This window comes from Mus pahari, chromosome 23 (genome assembly GCF_900095145.1).
Source record: "Mus pahari chromosome 23, PAHARI_EIJ_v1.1, whole genome shotgun sequence".
In the NCBI taxonomy this organism is placed as follows: Eukaryota; Metazoa; Chordata; class Mammalia; order Rodentia; family Muridae; genus Mus; species Mus pahari.
In genome coordinates this window covers 30,388,546-30,407,048 of record NC_034612.1, presented here as the reverse complement: position 1 = coordinate 30,407,048, position 18,503 = coordinate 30,388,546, and the positions used below count along the sequence as shown (strand labels likewise).

The 18,503-nt window shown below is 48.9% G+C and overlaps 1 protein-coding gene across 2 annotated transcripts in view; it reads left to right on the top strand.

Annotated features, from left to right (window-relative positions):
• The window catches only part of Mad1l1 (mitotic arrest deficient 1 like 1), a 306,462-nt gene that overhangs the window by 22,824 nt on the left and 265,135 nt on the right, over window positions 1-18,503 (top strand). For both annotated transcript variants that reach the window (XM_029533893.1, XM_021186613.1), the window contains exons 7-9: window positions 341-471; window positions 577-691; window positions 4,967-5,028. In XM_029533893.1, the coding sequence (XP_029389753.1) occupies window positions 341-471; window positions 577-691; window positions 4,967-5,028 (308 nt within the window). The remainder of the gene's footprint in view (window positions 1-340; window positions 472-576; window positions 692-4,966; window positions 5,029-18,503) is intronic.

Sequence of the window (18,503 nt, the reverse complement as noted above, 5' to 3'; positions counted from 1 at the left end):
GTGTGTGTGTGTGAGTGTGTGTGTGTGTGTGTGTGTGAGTGTGTGTGTGTGTGAGTGTGTGAGTGTGTGTGTGTTAGGAAGCATTGAGGGGGTTTAGGGCCTCACTCTTTCTTGCATGGCAAGTGATTACTGACTGAGCAGGCTCCCTAGCTTCTGACACCTCCATTTTTCTGTGTCTTCTCTTAAACTGACTGTCATGATCTCCATGTCCGTCTGTCTGCCTTCTCCAGATCATTCCATGGTTGAAGGCCTGTGTGTCATTCAGACCAGCCTCTCTGTTTTACAGAGGCTGTGTTTGCAGTTTGCAGTTCAGGCTGCTTACTCTCTCTGCCTCCCACAGGACCTGGAGCAGAAGCTGTGTCTACAAGAGCAGGATGCAGCTGTGGTGAAGAGCATGAAGTCTGAGCTGATGCGGATGCCTAGGATGGAGCGTGAGCTCAAGAGGCTGCATGAAGAGAACACTCATCTAAGGTGAGGGCTCATGCACAGTTTGCTGTCCCTCGTTGGTAGTTGGCTCCCTGGGCTTGGTGTCCCTTGGGCTTGTCCTCCACATGCGTGACTGTTCTGGCCCTGTAGGGAGATGAAGGAGACCAATGGGCTGCTCACAGAGGAGCTGGAAGGTCTGCAGAGGAAGCTGAGCCGGCAGGAGAAGATGCAGGAGGCTCTGGTTGACCTGGAGTTGGAAAAGGAGGTGAGTAGTGGGAGAGTCGTCTCTCTAGGGCTGTCCTCTGCCCTGGCCGGAGCACCCTGGGCATCTCCATTACATGTTGTAGTTGGTCAGCTGTGGGGATGCTGTGCTTGTGTGGTGGGTAGTGCAGTCAGTTATGAGACTCTGCAGTCACTGCTGCCTATTGCAAATCGAAGCTTCTTTGAATAAAGCTCACAGTGATATAGTCTATGGGCATAAGTATAGCTGTTTAGAAGGCAACTTGACAGATCCATTACACACAGCAATAGCTGTTGCTTCTGTTGGTTTTTTTTTTTTTTTTGGTTTTTTGAGACAGGGTTTCTCTGAATAGCCCTGGCTGTCCTGGAACTCACTTTGTAGACCAGGCTGGCCTCGAACTCAGAAATTCGCCTGCCTCTGCCTCCCGAGTGCTGGGATTAAAGGCATGCGCCACCACGCCCGGCCTGTTGCTTCTGTACTGAGGTCTATCCTCAGCCATGAGCTTTTGACTGGGTTTACAGTACCAGATGGGGTTCCCTCTTCTGGAGTGAGCATCAAATCCAATCAGAAAGCAGTTGGTGACCCTGGTAACATACCTGCCATTGTTACACTTGTAGGCTCATTTTGGCTGCTTGTTATTGTGTACACAGGCTCTAAAGCTGGGTTAGACTGTTGATGACAGTTCTTCCCATCAGTCTGCATAGCACCTTGCAGACCTCCAAGGACTAGCTAGCAGGGAGGAGGCTTCTAGCTCAGTTCTAGCTTGATTTATCTGTTCTCAATGGTATGTGCTGTCTTTAGCAGCAGCGTCTTGCTATGTAATGCTGGTGGTCAACCAATAGCAATGGCTATTTTCCTGCATTGTATTAGCGCCTCAGAAGCCTTTCTGACCTCTTTTTTGTTTGGTTTTGTTTTGTTTGGTTTGGTTTTTCGAGACAGGGTTTCTCTGTGTAGCTCTGGCTGCCCTGGAACTCACTTTGTAGACCAGGCTGGTCTCAAATTCAGAAATCCGCCTGCCTCTGCTTCCTGAGTGCTGGGATTAAAGGTGTGAGCCACCACGCCAGCTTCCTTTTTGTTTTGAGATGGTCTCACTCTTAATCTGGGGCTAGCTAATTTAGCTAGGCTGGGTAATCAGTGAGCTCTGCCTGTCTGTTCTCCTCTAGCATTGGATTTTAGGTGTTTGTTTCTATGCCCATTTTTTTGTTAAATGAGCATTAGGGAGTGAATGCAGGTTTCATGCTTGTGTGATAATCTGTTTGCTTGACTGAGCCATCTCCCCAGCTCCATCTCTGTCTTCTTTTAGAAGTCTAAGCCAGATGAGTTTCTGTTGGCACCAGAGAGTTCTCTGTGACCAGCCCGTGCTGCAGTTCCTATCTATTTGTGCTGTCCCAGACACGCCTCTCTTGGACACTGGCTTTGTAGGCAAAAAGACCTGGAACTTATTTTGTCCTTTCCTCTGACATTCTGTCCAGAGAGCCATTCTTTCATTCTTGCATGAGGGAGTTAAGTATAGAGCAGCAGAAGTAAAAGAGAAGTACAGTAAGCAGGGCTAGAGGCTAGCGAAGCAGCAGGCAGTGCAGAGCATCCATCTCACAGAGCTTACAGCAGCCCGCAGACGACTCACAAGTCCTGCTGTGGTCCCAGGAGACTGTTGTGGATGCAGTGTCTCTGCATGGCTGAGGCTTTTGCCTTCACACTCCCACAGCAGTCATTTTTATACCATGAATAAGCAATGGTTACCTTTGTTGGATGGTTCCCCCTTTAGCTATTATTAAGCCCCCACCCCCAGCCCCCAGACAGGATTTCTCTGTGTATCCCTGACTATTTTGGAACTTGACTCTATAGACTAGGCTAGCCTTGAACTCAGAGATCCACCTACCTCTGCTTCCTGAGTGCCACTACTGGGCAGGCACCAAGGTTTTGTAATGTCATAGTCATAGCAGCTTGTAGTTCTCTTTCCTCCTTGTTGCAGGACCAGGGGCCAGTCTGTCCCAGATCGTGACATAAACTGGTTGGACTCTGAGATAATGAAGGCCACCTTGGTCTGTGAGCCCACTTTCATGAGCCCAAATGTCGTGCGAACAGCACGTGACATTTACCAACATGATTTATGTCACACCTGGAGGGATGGTTTTTGTTTGTCTCTGACAGTTTTCCACGTATAGGGTGCTTAGCTTGAAGTCCTGTATGGAAGTGTGCTTGCTGTTGACACAGGGTCTATCTGTGCCCTCCTGTGGAAAGTGGTCAGGGCCTGGCGAGGAACAGTGTCCTGTAACACTGGTGGTGGAAGAATTAGTAGCTGAGCAACTGTCCCACCCTTTTAAAGTTTTTATGTTTGTGTGTGTGAGTGTGTATGTGTGTTAAAAAGAGTGAGTGCACGTGTCTTAGTGTATGTGTGTATGTATGTATGTATATATGTGTGTATGTGAAGGTATACATGTGAGAAAATGAGTGCACATGCCACAGTGTATATGTGTATGTAGATGTGTGTATGTATGTGAGAAAAAGTGAGCCTGTGTGTTACAATGTATATACATACATTGTTTGTGTGTATGTATATATGCATGTATGTATGTATGTGTGCTTGTGTGTGTATATCTGTATGTATGTGGGAAAGAGCAAGAGAAAAAGTGAGCCCATGTGCCACAATGTATATACATACATTGTGTGTGTGTGTGTGTGTGTGTATGTATATGTGCATGTATGTATGTATGTGTGCTTGTGTGTGTATATCTGTATGTATGTGGGAAAGAGCAAGTGAGTGCATATGCTATGGTGTTTGCGAGGACTTCCCAGGACAACTTGTGAGAGTAGGTTTTCTCCCCGTGTGTATTCTGGGGCTCAGACTCAGGTCACCAGGCATGGTAGTGAGCTCCTTCATCTTGCTGGCCCTCGCTATGCTGCCCGTCCTGGGCACAGGGTTTTGTTTTTGTTTTTGTTTTTGTTTTTAAAGTCTAGTTAGTTTTTATTTAACAAATCTCCAAAAGCTTTTCAAGGGAGAGTTGAAAGGCCAATCAACAGATTGTTCACAAAAATTAAATATTCATTTGAGTTAAAAAGTGAGTCCATACATAGACCTTAAATGTTATACCAAAGTCAGCTCCAAATGTAAAATAGGAAACTATGCATATTTTTCTTCCATTATAGAAGCAAATAATATTGACTGTTTAGCTATAACTTATAACAATTATTTATAAAGAAAAAAGTAACATGATAATTTGAATTTTATCAGAATTGGAAACTTTGCAAAATGAAAAGTTGACAACATGAAAACATGAGCTGGGCACAGGTTTTTGTTTTTTGCTTTTTTGTCTATTATTCTTGGCTGGCTCTGGACTCTCAGAGGTCTGCTTGCTTTTCCCTCCAGAGTTCCAGGATTAAAGCCATGGGGCATGCCTTGTGGGCTGAGAACCTTTTTAAAACAATTTTATTTAACTTTTTGTTGAATTTGTGAATTTCATATTATGAACCCCAGTTCCATTCATCTCTGTGTCCTCTGCCCTTGCAACTTCCCCCCAAAAAGAAAAAAAAAATTGTTGTATGAACCCCAGTTCCATTCATCTCTGTGTCCTCTGCCCTTGCAACTTCCCCCCAAAAAGAAAAAAAAAATTGTTGTGGAAACTGTAGTGTTTCACAGTGTCCATACATCTTAACTTGCAAATGTTCATTGCAAAGAGTCATTGGGCTGGTTTGAGGCCTCGGCTTCTGCTACACTATTGGTTCCTGACCGGAATTCCTCTCAGATATCCTGTGTCATAGAGATCTTGCAACTTTGGATCTGCAGGGCTGGTGGGTCCAGAATCATGAGTGAACCCCTGGTGTCAGCTATGTGCTGGCCCCCTAAAGGTGGAGGTGATCTGAAGCACATATTCATTTCAGCTCCAAAGGGGTAGGGAAAGAGACTTTGTGGGGATCAAGCTGGTCTGGAACAGGCACACAGGCATAGATGGCCCTGTCTCCCCCTCATGGCTTGCTAGCCCGCATCTAAGTCATTTTGGTCCTGGCCTACCATAGTATTAGGGAAACCGTGGTTCTAGAACAGAGTTCGTTGGTCAGTCGGTCTAGGACTTAGCATTCTAGGACTTAACATTTTGAAAGAGGCTCCTGGCTAATTTGGCTGGACTTGCACCATGGGGCAGGAAGGAGCAAGGCCTAGGCGAGTCATATCCCTTCATCTGCTAAGATCACCCAACCACCTGTGATCACAGATAGCATGGGGGACTCCAGTACCTTTGTCATTGTTTGCTTTCATGACAGTTGCTGGGCAAGAGATACTGATGGCTATAACTGTCTTTCTAGAAGCTGCTTGCAAAGCTGCAGAGCTGGGAGAACCTGGACCAGACCATGGGCTTGAATCTCAGGTAGGTAAGCTGCTGCCGTCTTCACCCCTGGCTGCTGACTTCCAGTGCTTTCCTCTGCCTCCTGGCTCAGAGTCTGAAGAGGTCAGGGCAGGCAGGCGCCTTCTTGTGCTGTGCTGTGGAGCTCTTGTTTAGGCTTAATGAATGCTTGACATGGGAGGGAGATTGAGCCTTATTGTAAAGACTGTTGAGAATCTGCATGTCCACAGAGCTGGTGGTGAGAAAAGGGCATTGCAATGGCCTGCATGCTCACAGGACCCTGTGCATATAAGGAAGTCACTGCTTTAGGGAAAAGTGATAAACTTTGGGGATTGACTGACTGTGTTAAAACCCAATAATACTGGAAGATTCATATCCCACTGGGTCCCTTGGAGCATCTCATGTGACTGGTCTGTGTCAGGTATGAGTGTAGAAATGCAGAATGTGTCACAGGGCAGAGCTGCTGGGCACTGTGTGTTCAACACATAGCAAGGGCAGGATGTTCCCTGTGGCTCTCCCATCTGTACGCTACTCTGTTGTGTTGGGTGCCATTCACTGATGGCCGACCTATTTGTAGTTCAGTTTTGGGTTGCTTCTCAGCTGCCATCAACAGCTGTAATCCCCTGAGTCTTGGTCTGGATCTCACCCTTCGTGATGGCTGTGTCTGTTCTAGGACTCAGGGATGTTGGGGGTGCATTAGTTGGGATGAGGTGTTGGAGCTTGGGCACAGGCCTTTGTGGTAATACTTTCGGCTTGCTGGCTGTCTTCCTGCTGCTCTGAGAAACAAGGCCAGATGAAGACTGTCTGAGCTCAGCTGCCTTGTAATCACACTGTCCCCTGCTGGCTCTGGAGCCGTCACCTTCTGATGGCAGCACTGCCTTCCGTTCTGTTACTTGACAGTGCCTCTTCATTTCCTTTCCAGTCCATCTGCAGAACCCTTTTTTCAGAGGCGGGCCCAGCAGGCCCAGTGCTGTGTGCTTCCTCCTGTCTTCTGGGCTTGTTAGCTGCCGGCAAGGGTCCCTCCTACCCCTGGGGATACTCTGCCTCCGTGACTTTTTTCTTGTGGTGGAGATCAGAGGACCCTCATGCCCAGTTGGACCAGCCCTGCTGGAACGCTGGTGTGCTGGTGTGCCTGCGTGTCTGATGCCTGTCGCATGGTACTTAGTGTCACTCAGTCCTGTGGAGCTATTGCCCTGGCTGGAGTAGCACAGGTCACTGTGGCCAGGTTGCAGTGTCTAGCTGCTGTGTGAGCCTTTTCCCCAACTGACTGCCCTGTGCAGAGCTCGACTGCTTTGAGGGCAAGTTGGTCCTTGGTTGCTGTCTAGCTATCTGGGCCAAGCAAGAGAGAGGAGTGGGTGCTTATGGTACTCCACATTCTTATTAAGGAATGTGGGGAGACCCTTCTTAGGAGCCATACTGCCCTGGACCCCTCTTCTCTTACCTGAGGAGGAGTGCAGGGCTTCTACCAGCCGTGTTTGTAAGGCCCAGCAGGCTCATGTCCTTAGGAAGCACCTCAGCTGGTAACTATCCTTTCTGGAAGGAAAAGGGCACTGGTCTCTTGGTTCACAGCCCCCTTGGTCTCCTGATAGCCGTCATTCGTGCATTGCCCTGGGCTGCTAGGCTGCCTGGCACCTTGGAAGCTCAGTGTCACCTGCTTACCTCCCCTGTGCACCCAAGGGCAGAGATTTGGGTACAGGCCAGGGTCAAGGCTGGACTCTGGGTGACATTGATTCCACTCTTGTGGCTATACTTGTTCTATGATGGTGACAGATGCAGACCAGCTGTATTAAATGTGCTCCCTTAACATGATAAGCTGGGTCTGAGCAGTAGGACATATGCTTCAGTGTGTGCACTAAGAATGTGTGATGCCTGGGTTCATTTCCCAGCAACTGGTCCTTAACAAGTGGATGGGGCTGAGGTGGCTCAGTGCATGAATCCATTACCATGCAAGCCAGACAACCTCAGACAGATCTCTAGAATGTAGGCAGGGGTACAGGAGAGAACCAGTTCCACACAGCTGTCCTCTATCCTTCATACATGAGTTACACACCTCACATATACAATAGGAGTAATAGAATGAAAAAGGAAAACATTAGATTTTGGGGAAAATTAATATTCTTGGTTCTCTGATCTGATGAGCATCTTGGACTTTCTGTTTTTTTTTTTTTTTTTTAACATCTATGTTTCTGTGTGTGTGTGTGTGTGTGTGTGTGTGTGTGTGTGTATGCGTGTATGCACATGCATGTGTGAGTTCATGTCCATCCAGTGTGTAGGTGTCTGTGCAGGCCAGAAGAGAGTGTTGGATTTCCTGGAACTGGAGTTACAGGTGGTTGTGAGCTATCGTGTGAGAGCTAGAAACTGAATATGGATCTTGTAAAACAAAAAAACCAAAAAAGCCAGTGAGTGCTTTTAACAGCTGAACCATCTCTTCAGCCCCAAGGCTTCCCCTACCTTCTTTTTTCTGATAGGTTTTGGGAGGTTGTTTGTGCAAGGCTAGGAGGGTGACTGACTGAAGCATGGAGTGCTGAGCTTAGACATGATGCAGGACGGGGCAGAAGTAATGGAAGGATGGGGCACAGTTAGGGTTCAGTGCCAGGACTGAGTCTCCTCAGAAGAAGGCATACATTTGCCTACTCACATAGTCATACGTGTATGTACATATGCATAAGCATATATACATACAAATGCACATAAGCACAAACACACAGCACACACATACACATACATGACTGAGTACTAGTTCAAGGATGCACTCTTTAGCTGGAGCCTGTACTCCTGCCTGCATGTCTACCTGTCTGATGTGCAGCGCTGTGGATTCTGAGATGTAGCTACCAGTAGGTGGCACTGCCCCCTTGATGATCAGCTTTCTTCAGGGAGGCCTGTGATCACCTGTGGCAGCCTGTCCTGGGCTACTGCCCTCCCATAGGGACTTCCTCACTAGTATCAGGGATCTTGTTAACTGAGGCGAGAGGGGTCTGGGTCCACTGGCTGCCTTCTTATGGACAAGCAGGTTGTTGCCAAAGCCTGTGTTCTCCTTGTCTGTCTGTCTGTCTGTCTGTCCATCTGTGACCATCATCTCTCAGAGTGCTTGTCCCCTAGGGTCTGAGTGCTGATAGTGTCTGGTGCAGATCCTGTGAGGATGAGCTCTGGCTACCCTGAGGGGCTCAGCCGTAGTGTGGTTGCTACTTCCCTCATTGTTGTGACAGACAGGATATCTGACAGAACAGCTTGACTCTGGCTCCAGTGTGAGTGTAAAGTAGGGAGCCTGGTGGCGAGAGCATGGGGCAGCTGCTCACACTGTGTCCACAGCAGAGAAGCAGAGATGAGTGGGGGCTCAGCCACTTTCTCCTTTTTATTGAGTCCAGCTCACTGAATTGTGCCATCTCCATTCAGGTTGGCTTGAAACTCCATGGAAACCTTTATAGTCGTGCCAGATGTGTGTCTCCCAGGTAACAGTAAATCCATCCAAGCTGACCATCCAGGTTAACCGTCACACCTAGGTTAGAACAGGGTTTTGGCCTGTGTGAGTTTCCCATGTAAACCAGGAATCAGATGCTGAAATCTAACTGTAGATAGACTGTGATGTGTCCTGCGCATTGGGCCACGTGGGTGAGGACAGATGGGCCTGTCAACATGTGTCCAGTGCATGGAATCATGTGGGCCGAGTCAGATAGCTCTCTCTGCTGTGTGTCTAGTGCACAGGGCCATGTGGGCAGGAACACATGCTCCTGTCTTCCTCTGGTGAACCCAGTGTGTGGAGTCACATGAGCTGGAGCTGACAAATTTGTACCTATTTGGTGTCCAGTGCAGTAGGGTCATGTGGGCTGGGGTAAATGGGTTTGTCTTTCTCAGATGCATCTAGTGCCATGGGTCATGGAGGCTGGGGCAGATGGTACTGTTGTGAACTGTGTGGTTATGCACAGAGTCACATGGGGCAGGGCACACAGTGCTCTCTATCTGTGATGTGTCTAGTACATGGAGTCATGTAAGCTGGAGTGGATGTACACAGGGCCATGTGGGCTGGGGGTAGACAGGCTTTGTGCCATGGAGAGTAATGGGCAGGAAAGTGCCCAGCAGTGCACACATACGATGCTGTGGCATGGGGTCAACAGAGCCATCTGTGTTGTGTGGCAAGTACCAGTGTGGGTAAGCCAGTGACCTTCTTAATCCTCAGGGACTTTTTTGAAGTTCCGAGGGGCATGGAGAGTGATGACATCTTGACCTTGGTCTCTGGGGGCAGACTGTGGGGAAGGGCTTTCAGTATGGAGAGTAAATGACTGCAGACAGAAACAACCTGCTCGATGGTGTGACTGTGGAGAGGCTGGCAGGATGGTGGAGCAGGAGAGGGCGCTATCTTCAGGAAAATCAGCAGTCTCCATAGAGCATTTCTTTTTTTAAAGATTTATTTATTTATTATATGTAAGTACATTGTAGCTGACACACCAGAAGAGCGTGTCAGATCTCCTTAAGGATGGTTGTGAGCCACCATGTGGTTGCTGGGATTTGAACTCAGGATCTTGGGAAGAGTGGTCAGTGCTCTTACCCTTTGAGCCATCTCACCAGCCCCTCCATAGAGCATTTCAAGTTGAATGATGGGTTAACAACCCAGCACTTGCTTTTGATTGAGAACATTCGGCAAACTCAGAAAGAAGGGAGGCTCTGCAGCCAGAGAGAAGGCACCTGGAAACAACTGCCGCGGGTCCAGCCCTGGTGAGCCTGATGCTAGGGTTGAGGCGTGTGTTCTCAGCACCATGCTCACACTGGAGATGTGCCCATCATGGGAATGAGGCCACATGTTCTTACCTTCCTGGTGATTTTCCTCACCTGTTTGACTAATTACAGAGCAGGTCATCCTGGGAGGAGTACATGTTTCCTTGGTAAGTTTGCTTGACCTGAGTTCCTTCTGGTCATCAATACCCATGTAAGGAGCCAAGCATGGCTGCGTGTGCCTGGGACCTGTATCCCTAGCACTGTGAGGGGCAGAGGCTGGGGCTTGTAGGCTGCTAGCCAACCTCTAGGTTCAGCAAGAGACCCCATCCCAAGAGAATAAAGCAGAGAATGACAGAGCAGGACACTTGGACAGCCTCTGCACACATGCATACGGGTGTGTACATGTGCACATATATCCCCTCCCCTGCAGAAATCAGGATGTGTGGCCTGGATAGGAAAAAGCTATCTGGAGACAACATAATCATGTAGGAGTTCCAAAGTATCAATAAAAAGCCAGGTCTGCAGGGTCCTAGAACAGGTGACAGTTGACAAGAATAAACGGTATTTCTGAGTACCGTGGCGACCTGTGGGAAGGACACGGTGTGTACAGTAGCATCAAAACAGTGCAGCACTGAGGGATAAATTTAACACAGCATGTCCAAGATCTGTGCTTTGCAAACATTAAGATGCAGCTGTCAGTAATTATGGATGACCTAATAATGGCAGGACGTGGTAAGAGACAGGGGAGGAGAAAATAGACCCTTCCCTCTTTGCTCCCAGGCGCCTGCTCAGCCCCGCACCCTGACACCAGATGGTTTTTTTTTTTTTTTTTTTCTGCACAGCAAGCAGTTCTCCAGTAGATGCCAGCTGGGCGTCCTACAATCCAGCTCAGACACTGTCAGAGTTCGGGTTGGATCCCACAGGTTGAGGCCTCAGACCTAAATGATTGGCCTGCTCGGCTGCCTGTTCTCAATCCTAGGTTGTCACCAAATTCCAAAGACTGGCACCAAGGTGAGGTTCCCAGAAGCCCCTTGGGTTAATTTGCTAGCTGTGCTCAGAGAATGCAGAAACACCTTTACTGTGCCCGTCCATCCTTGTTTGGTTTGTGTTTTTGAGACTCATGTAGCTCAGGCTAGCCTCCAGCTCACTGTGTAGCTGATCTTGAACTCTCTATCTTGCTGTTTCCACCCTCTAAGTACTAAGGTTTTAGGAATTCATCCCCAGGTCCACTTTATATAGTGCTGGGAGTGGAGCCAAGGTCTTAGGGCACACTGAGTGTGTGGCTAGTTTCATGTCAACTCGACACAAGCTATAGTCATCTGGGAAGAGGGAGTGTCAGTGAAGAAAGGCTTTTTCTTCCCCCTCTCCCAGGTTGGCCTGTGATGCCTTTTCTTGGCTAATGATTGATGTCTTAGGGTCCAGCTTACTTGGGGCAGTACCACCCTGGGCAGGTGGTCCTAGTTGGTGTAAGAAGGCAGGCAGAGCAAGCTGTGAGGGGAAATCCAATAAGCAGTATTCCTCCTTGGCCTCTACTTCGTTCAGTCCTTGCTTCCAGGTTCACGCCTTGAGCCTCTTCCCCGACTTGCCTGAATGATGGACTACTAACTATGATGATAAACCCTTTCCTCCCCAGCTTGGGCTTGGTCATGGTATTTATCACAGCAGCAGTGCCTCGCTAAGGCACTGGGCAAGTACTCAACACTCGTCCACCTCATCCACGTCCTGTGTCTGTCAGCTAATCTTTGCACTATACCTGCACCAGACAGAGTACTTGAATCACTCCCCAGTCCTGCGTGATAGGGACAGACTGATTTCTCCATGCTGAGGGACAATTACTTTGTTTTCCCCCAAGTAAACAGCATTAGCATTGCTTAGATAAATCCTAAAGGCATGTTTGGGTTTTTTTTCCTTGGTTCAAAAGAAACTGTGTTTAGAATTGATAGCTGATGCCAAATTGCCCTTTGAAAAGCTGTATTTCTACACATTTCTGTCAGGGAATGGGAGCCCATGGCTTAATTGGGTGAGTGTGCTTTCGAAGGTTCAAGCAGAGATGCAGAGTGAGTCACAACAGAGCGAGGAGAGCAGGCGACTTCACTGCTCGGCTTTTTAAACACTATACTTAGCAATTCAGATGGAAGCGAGAGGCTTATTAAGCAGGCTCAGAGTGAGCATTGGACCCTCTGTAGTCAGGCCTGTGTTCTGTGTAGGGAGTAATTTGCCAGTGGCTGAATGCCTCTGCTACTTGGCACCTGACTGTCACTTTTGTGCCCGAATCTGGCCTTGTTTCAGACCCCTCTGGGTGGTCATTATACCTGTCAGTGTGTGTGTGTGTGTGTGTGTGTGTGTGTGTGTAGTGCTGTGGTGTGGGCCCTGGGAGGGCAGGCATCTTCCCACTTCAAACTGCTGACCTCAAATCAGTTGGAAGCCAGCAAGTGCTGACCTCGGCTTTGCTGAAGCACCTCTAGGCCAGCCAGATGACACCTTCTGGGGACTAGCTTCCCTGATGTGCCAGGCCAATTAGGGGGACTTTGGGGAGAGTGAGTGGGTAGACTGTTCCATGATGGGAGCAAATTGGCCAACCCAGCCCCACACTCTGCTAACCTTTCTCTGCTCAATGTTTGTAATGACCTCGGTGTCTTGTTGATGGATATCCAGAACTTTCAGTGCTTGGAAGGTTAGTGAGCTGCCAGGTGTCTTGATGTCCGTAATGGCTGGCTTTTAGTTGAGGCCTAGCTGTGAAGGAGGGAGAGTCATACCTGCAGTGTGGTCTGTTCCTGGGCTTCAGTTGGTTTATTGCTCACAGCTGCTTATGTGGGGGCCCGTGTTCTGGAGAGCGGGTGACCCTGCTGGCTTATGTGTTTGTGGTGGCCTTTTCCTACCAGTGGTCTCAGGGGCCTTAAATATTCACTCATTCCTAGCAGAGTCCCTGCTGCTTTCTGTTCTGGGGATTGTGAAGGTTTTGTGTCAGCTGATTCCTAAGTTTGATGATTTGGTACCTAAGGGAGGGGCTGGTCTTCTGAGCAGTAGGCTTTCAGTAAACACTGGGGGAGCGTGTGATGAGGGGTGTGCCGTGGTGCTTGGCTGGTGCATCTGACAAGGCCCTGGGCCGCCCATTTGTGCCTGCCAGTGGGAAGCAGGGGCTTCAGGACCAGGGCCTTCCTGACCTGTGAGGTTGGGGAAGTAGCTCTTCTGTGTCTTTGCCACTTACAAAGTTACAGGAGGGTCTTCTTGGGGTACTGATGACTGTCTGCTTGGAGTGGATGGTCTCATTGTTTCATGGGGAAGGATGGGAGACAGATGTTCTGTGTTGGCTAGTGTCATCCCTGTGCCTGTCATGTACCAGAGCAGGGCTGGAGGCAGTGGGATGTTGAGTGTGGAGACCAAATGCTTGCTGGAATAGACACTACACATGCACACAGGCAGGTACGTATACAGCAGGGAGTAGCTTGGCCCAATCAGTGCTCTCTGCTGTTCTTCACAGTGCCTTTGGGCCTTTCTTCCAGGTTGTGTAGATGGGGCTCATCTCAAGTGCCTGCTTTGGAGTTGATTTAGCAGAACACAAAGCCTTGAGAGCATTGGGGATGTGATGTGAACCTGGGGTGATGTGGCAGGAGGTGGCTACGGCTGTACCCTCGGTTCACAGTTGGTTTTTGTTCCCTTCCTTCCCCTACTTTTTCCTTTCTTTGGTGTGTACATAATCATACTTATATACATGTATGTGAAGGGCAGAGCTTGAGGTCAGGTGTCTTTCTCAATCATGTTCCACCTTCTTTTCTTTCCTTTTTTTTTTGTTAGAGATTTTCACATATGTATATGTGTTTTGACCAAATATTCCATTTCCTTCCAGCTCCCCCTCACAACTTCCAGTGTCCTTTTCTTTTCAGCGTACGGAGTCTACTTACGGCCAGTGTGTTCATAGGTGTTGGGCCACCTACTGGAACATGGGTAGCTTTCATTCTAGAGAACACTGCTCCCTTCCCCAACCCCTCCGCCGTCCATGTTGGGATTTCCACTGGCTTGCTCTTGTATAAGTCTTGTCCATGCAGTGAGAATCTCTGAGTACCTGGGTGCAGTGGCCCTGCTATGTCTAGAGAACGCTGTTTCACAGCAGGTACCTGTGACCTCTGGCTCTTAGGAACTTTCTAGACCCTCTTTCACAGTGACCCCTGAACCTTGTGGGGTGGCTTTTGATACAGATATTCCATTTAAGGCTGAGTGCTTCAGTCTCTTCTTTTTTTGTACACCAACTAGTCACAGGTTTCTGTATTAATGGCTGTCTGCCATACAAAGAAGTCTCTGATGAAGATGGAGGGACGAGTATGAAGATAAGTACTCATGGGACAATTTAATACTGGATGCTTCAGTAGAATGATAGTGGTAGATTCTCCTTCAGGGCTCTTGATCTAGCTAACAGCATGGGGTATAACTCGTCTGTGTGGTGGGCCTTACATCAGTTAGAAGGTCGTTTGTTACACTGTAACACTTGTACTGCTGTTGCCAGGGAGCATCTCTCACCAGGCGGGTGGTGGAGAAGGAAGGCTTTGGGTAGCTTGCACGCACCTTCCTGTGCTATGAAGGCTGCTCACTAGGAGTGAAGCTTTCAGCTTGGTGCCAGCTTGGTTTCTCTCTGTCCTATGACTCAAGTATGTGCCTACTGTATTTTTTTAAGGCAGGGTCTGTCACTCAAGCTGAAACATCTGTCCTGGTTAGACTGGCCAGTGAGCTCCAGGGATCCTCCTTTCTCCACTTCCCCAGGGCTAGGATTACAAGCCTATGCTTTGTACCCCAATGCCCCTTACACCCCCCTTTCTTCCTCTCTGTGTATCCCCGGCTATCCTGAAACTCACCGTGTAGGCCAGGTTTGCTTTAGGCTCACAGAGATCCTCCCGACCGACCGACCGCTCTCCAGGTGCTGGGAGGTGTGTCCCACCACGCCTCGTCCTGTCAGTGGCCTTGTCCCTGTCCTTCCTCACAGCAGCTGTTTCTGGTGTCAGAAACTACAAAGCTTTCTCAAGTTGCTCTGTTCATAATAACCTCCCTGTGCTGGGCTGTCTGTTTTTGGGGGTTCCCTCGCTGTAGGGTGTCAGGGAGCCCAGGCCATTAGTCTTCTATAGCCTTTGCACCCCTTTTCTTAATCTGGCCTCTCACCTGCAGAGTAGAGCTCAGGTCATTCCAAAAAACGGATGGAAGGGCAGCCTAGCCCCGGGGGTGGCTGGCCCTCACCCCATGCAGGGACTCGGGTGGGGAGCTGGAGCACTGAGCCCTTCAAGCAGACATCTTTATACGGAGCTGCAGCAAAGAGAGCAGGCCTGCATTCAGAGCAGTCAGGAGGCTGCAGTGCTCGTCCACTCTCTACCGTGCCTTAGTGATACTTGATACATGGATGAAGGGCCCTGACCACCCCTAAAAGAGCTGCCGTGCATCCGGGCATGCTGAACTTAGGTCTTCATTTACACCTTGCCCACACACAGCCAACCACTGTGCTCTGTTGCCCACATCTCAGTGAGGGAGTTGAACTCTCATCTCCCATATAAGCATCAGCTTTGAGGCCATGGCTCAAACTCTTCAGTGTTCACCCAGAGCAGGCTGCCTGCCGGGACAGGACCTGAGAGCCTGGGTCCTGCCTCCCAGCTTTGCACTGGAATGTGCTCTTCCATCCCAGGGCCTGCGGGAAGGAGGTCTTACAGGCAGGCCTTTTGCTGTGGGGAAGATGGGCTCAGAGGCAGGTTTCAAGAGTAGTTTCCCAGCTCCTGATGCCCATGTATCTTCTCCACCTGACTCTGGCCTTGTCCCTAGGCTCCAGCAGGCCACCCCCTGCCTTTGGTTGGGCAAGATGCTGGCTGGGTGGTGGCAGGTGGAGGATTCTGAAATGAAGCATGAAGCGCTGTCACTGTAGCTGTTACACATGTCACACTCATAGGACACCGAGTGCCAGACCATAAGCTGCAGGCATCCTTCCATGTCTACAGAACACACACAGCTTGACAATGGGACATAACAACAGCTGTCAGGATATCTGTCCTGGGAGTCTGACTTTGGCTAAATCTTGTCGTTTGCAGAGAGCACAGTTGGGAGCACTTGTTGAATGGTGCCAGTGGAGCACATGACAAATGTTACACATAGCACTTCTTCATCTGAACACGAGTGTTAGGAAAGTCCTGGGATTGCACACCTGGGCACGTGCCTGGAAAATGCAGTGTGATCTCTCTGCTCATTCTCGAGCCAGAAAAGCCTCTAAATTGCTTTTTTTTTTTTTTGGTTCTTGTCTTTAAAAATAATATTTGTATTGCATTTATTTATTTAGTATGTGGATATATATGCACACATGTGCTATGCATGGTGCAGTATGGTGGTCAGACTATGGTTTGTGGATGTCAGTTATTTCTTTCTACCGTGTAGGTTCCACCATGTGGGTGCCAGTACCGAACTCAGGTAGGCAGGCTTGGTCACAGGTCCCTCTCTGTCCCCTGAGCCATGTCTCTGACCCTGGTTTTGGTTTTTGAGATAGTGTCTTGGGCTAATCTTGAACTTGCTAAGTAGTCAGGAGTGACTTTGAACTCCTGACTTTTCTGCTCTGCCTCCCCAGTGTTGAGATTAGAGGTGTCCACCACTATGTCTACCCAGCTCATGTGGTCTCACTTTTGTGCATGCTCAGCAAGATTCTACCAACTGAAGTACAGCCCCATTAGGGAAACAGTTTTGACATAGCTCTTCCCTTAAGTGCAGGATCTCAGTTTTGGTAGAGTTGTGGTTGGTTCACTCAGTTCTGTCTATAAGTGAGGAATCTCACTCCGAGTGGAGTTGTGATCAGGTATACTCACCAGGCTGGTATTCCAAAGGCCAACCTGTGCTTACTGGAGGGGTGCTAGAGTGAACCACAAGAGGCCTGTGACCTGCTCTTAGTGTGGATCTGTCTATCCTCAGAGGCCCTGGCTTCCTATGGCCTATGCAAACTGGGGCGTGGGACTTAGGAATGTTTATTCTGTAACTTGTCATTAGAGGTAGTAGTCTGGTGGCAGCCAGGTGACCTGTGTTTGTGGACTGCACACCTGGCACGTGTTCTAGGGCCCCGTCCTGGATTTGGGCCAGACCTGCTGTGTATTTGCTGGTTTGATGCTGTTGATGGGAACACAGACTAGGGCAGGCTCTGCACTGGAAACAGGTGTCTTTTCAGAGAACCCACAGTCCACTAGTTTGAAGATAGTCCTTGTTCGCATGGTTCTGAGGCTTCTCAGTTGCTTGGGATGTACCATTCAGAATATCAATGCTGTATTCTTCCTCATCTGCCTGTGGCTCTTTTTTTTTTTTTTTTTTTTTTAAAAGTTTTTTTTTTTTTTATATTTAATTACACTGTAGCTGTCTTCAGATGCACCAGAAGAGTGCATCAGATCTCATTATGGATGCTTGTGAGCCACCATGTGGTTGCTGGGATTTGAACTCAGGACCTTCGGAAGAGTGGTCGGTGCTCTTAACCACTGAGACATCTCTCCAGCCCTGCCTGTGGCTCTTTATGGCCTCTGCCTGACGGTGTGGGGCGAGAGGCCCTTGGAGGGACCCGTGACCCAAGGTCAGCCAAGTAAGCCTGTGTCTTGCTGGGCTGCATGGCTGCTCCTGAAGTGTGGTGGGCTCTGCTCTTGGTAACCTCCATCCATCTGGCCTGCCACCTGTGCCAGGCAGCTGGCCTGAAATCTTTGTGGGCTGTTTGGTCCCATGCTGTCACATTTCCTTTCTGCCAGGGGCCGCCATTTTGGAGCATAGCACACGCACATGTGGCAGGAAGCCCCAGCTGGAGGCTCTCTTACAGACCTGTCGCTCTGTAGTACTTTGGCAAGGCCTGCTGGAAGGCTTGCTCAGCCTACCACCTTTGCCCTGCCTCCCAGCTGGATCTGGAACTGCTCCTGGCGTGGAGGCTGCCGGGTAGAGGCTGCCAGGTAGAGCGCAGGCAGCCGTCACTTGGGAGAGGAAACATTTAACTTTTGAGGCAGCAACACAATACCATCTCCTCTGTGGAGGCGGCCGAGGTAGAAGATTAGCAATTAATTCTTTATTACGTGCAAACTCCTCTTCAGTTCTGTGGAACCAAACAGTCCTCCCACCGCGAGGAGGGGCGGCTCCACTCAGTTCATTCCCCAGTGCACCGCTGCTCGTCTGCTCTTGAGCTGATAGGAATAGCTTACGAGTCTTCATGGAAGACATTCAGACACGCAGTTCTCTGGCTTCCTATTTGCTCCCCCGCCTTTCCCCGTCTTCTCTGGTATAGTTTATTGTGCTTCGGTCTCAGGAGCATCTTGCTGTTTATTGGGATTGCAATTATAGAATGCAGGTATCAGCTGCCTTTTAGGCTAGACAAGTTGTAGCACGCTGATTTTCATTTTCTTTAAATTATAGCTTTTTTTTTTTTTTTATTGAGGAGAGTGCTGTTATTGGTCTTGCCTTTAGTTTGGACAGTTTTATTGTTTACTGTAGCTTGGATGAACTGTTGGAGGCATGTTGGTAGGTGTTGCTTCTCAGTTATCTGCAAATTATGAAGTGTGATGGTTTGGTTTTGAAGGCACTGTGGGTTATAGGTCATTGTTGTAGTCTTAAAAAATAAATAAAAAAACAAAGCAAAAACCAAACCAACAGCCACCACGGACAGTATGAATAACTGAACCCAGCTATGCTGTGTCCAATAAAACTTTACTTTTGGCTGGTGGTGGTGGCGCACGCCTTTAATCCTAGCACTTGGGAGGCAGAGGCAGGCGGATTTCTGAGTTCGAGGCCAGCCTGGTCTACAAAGTGAGTTCCAG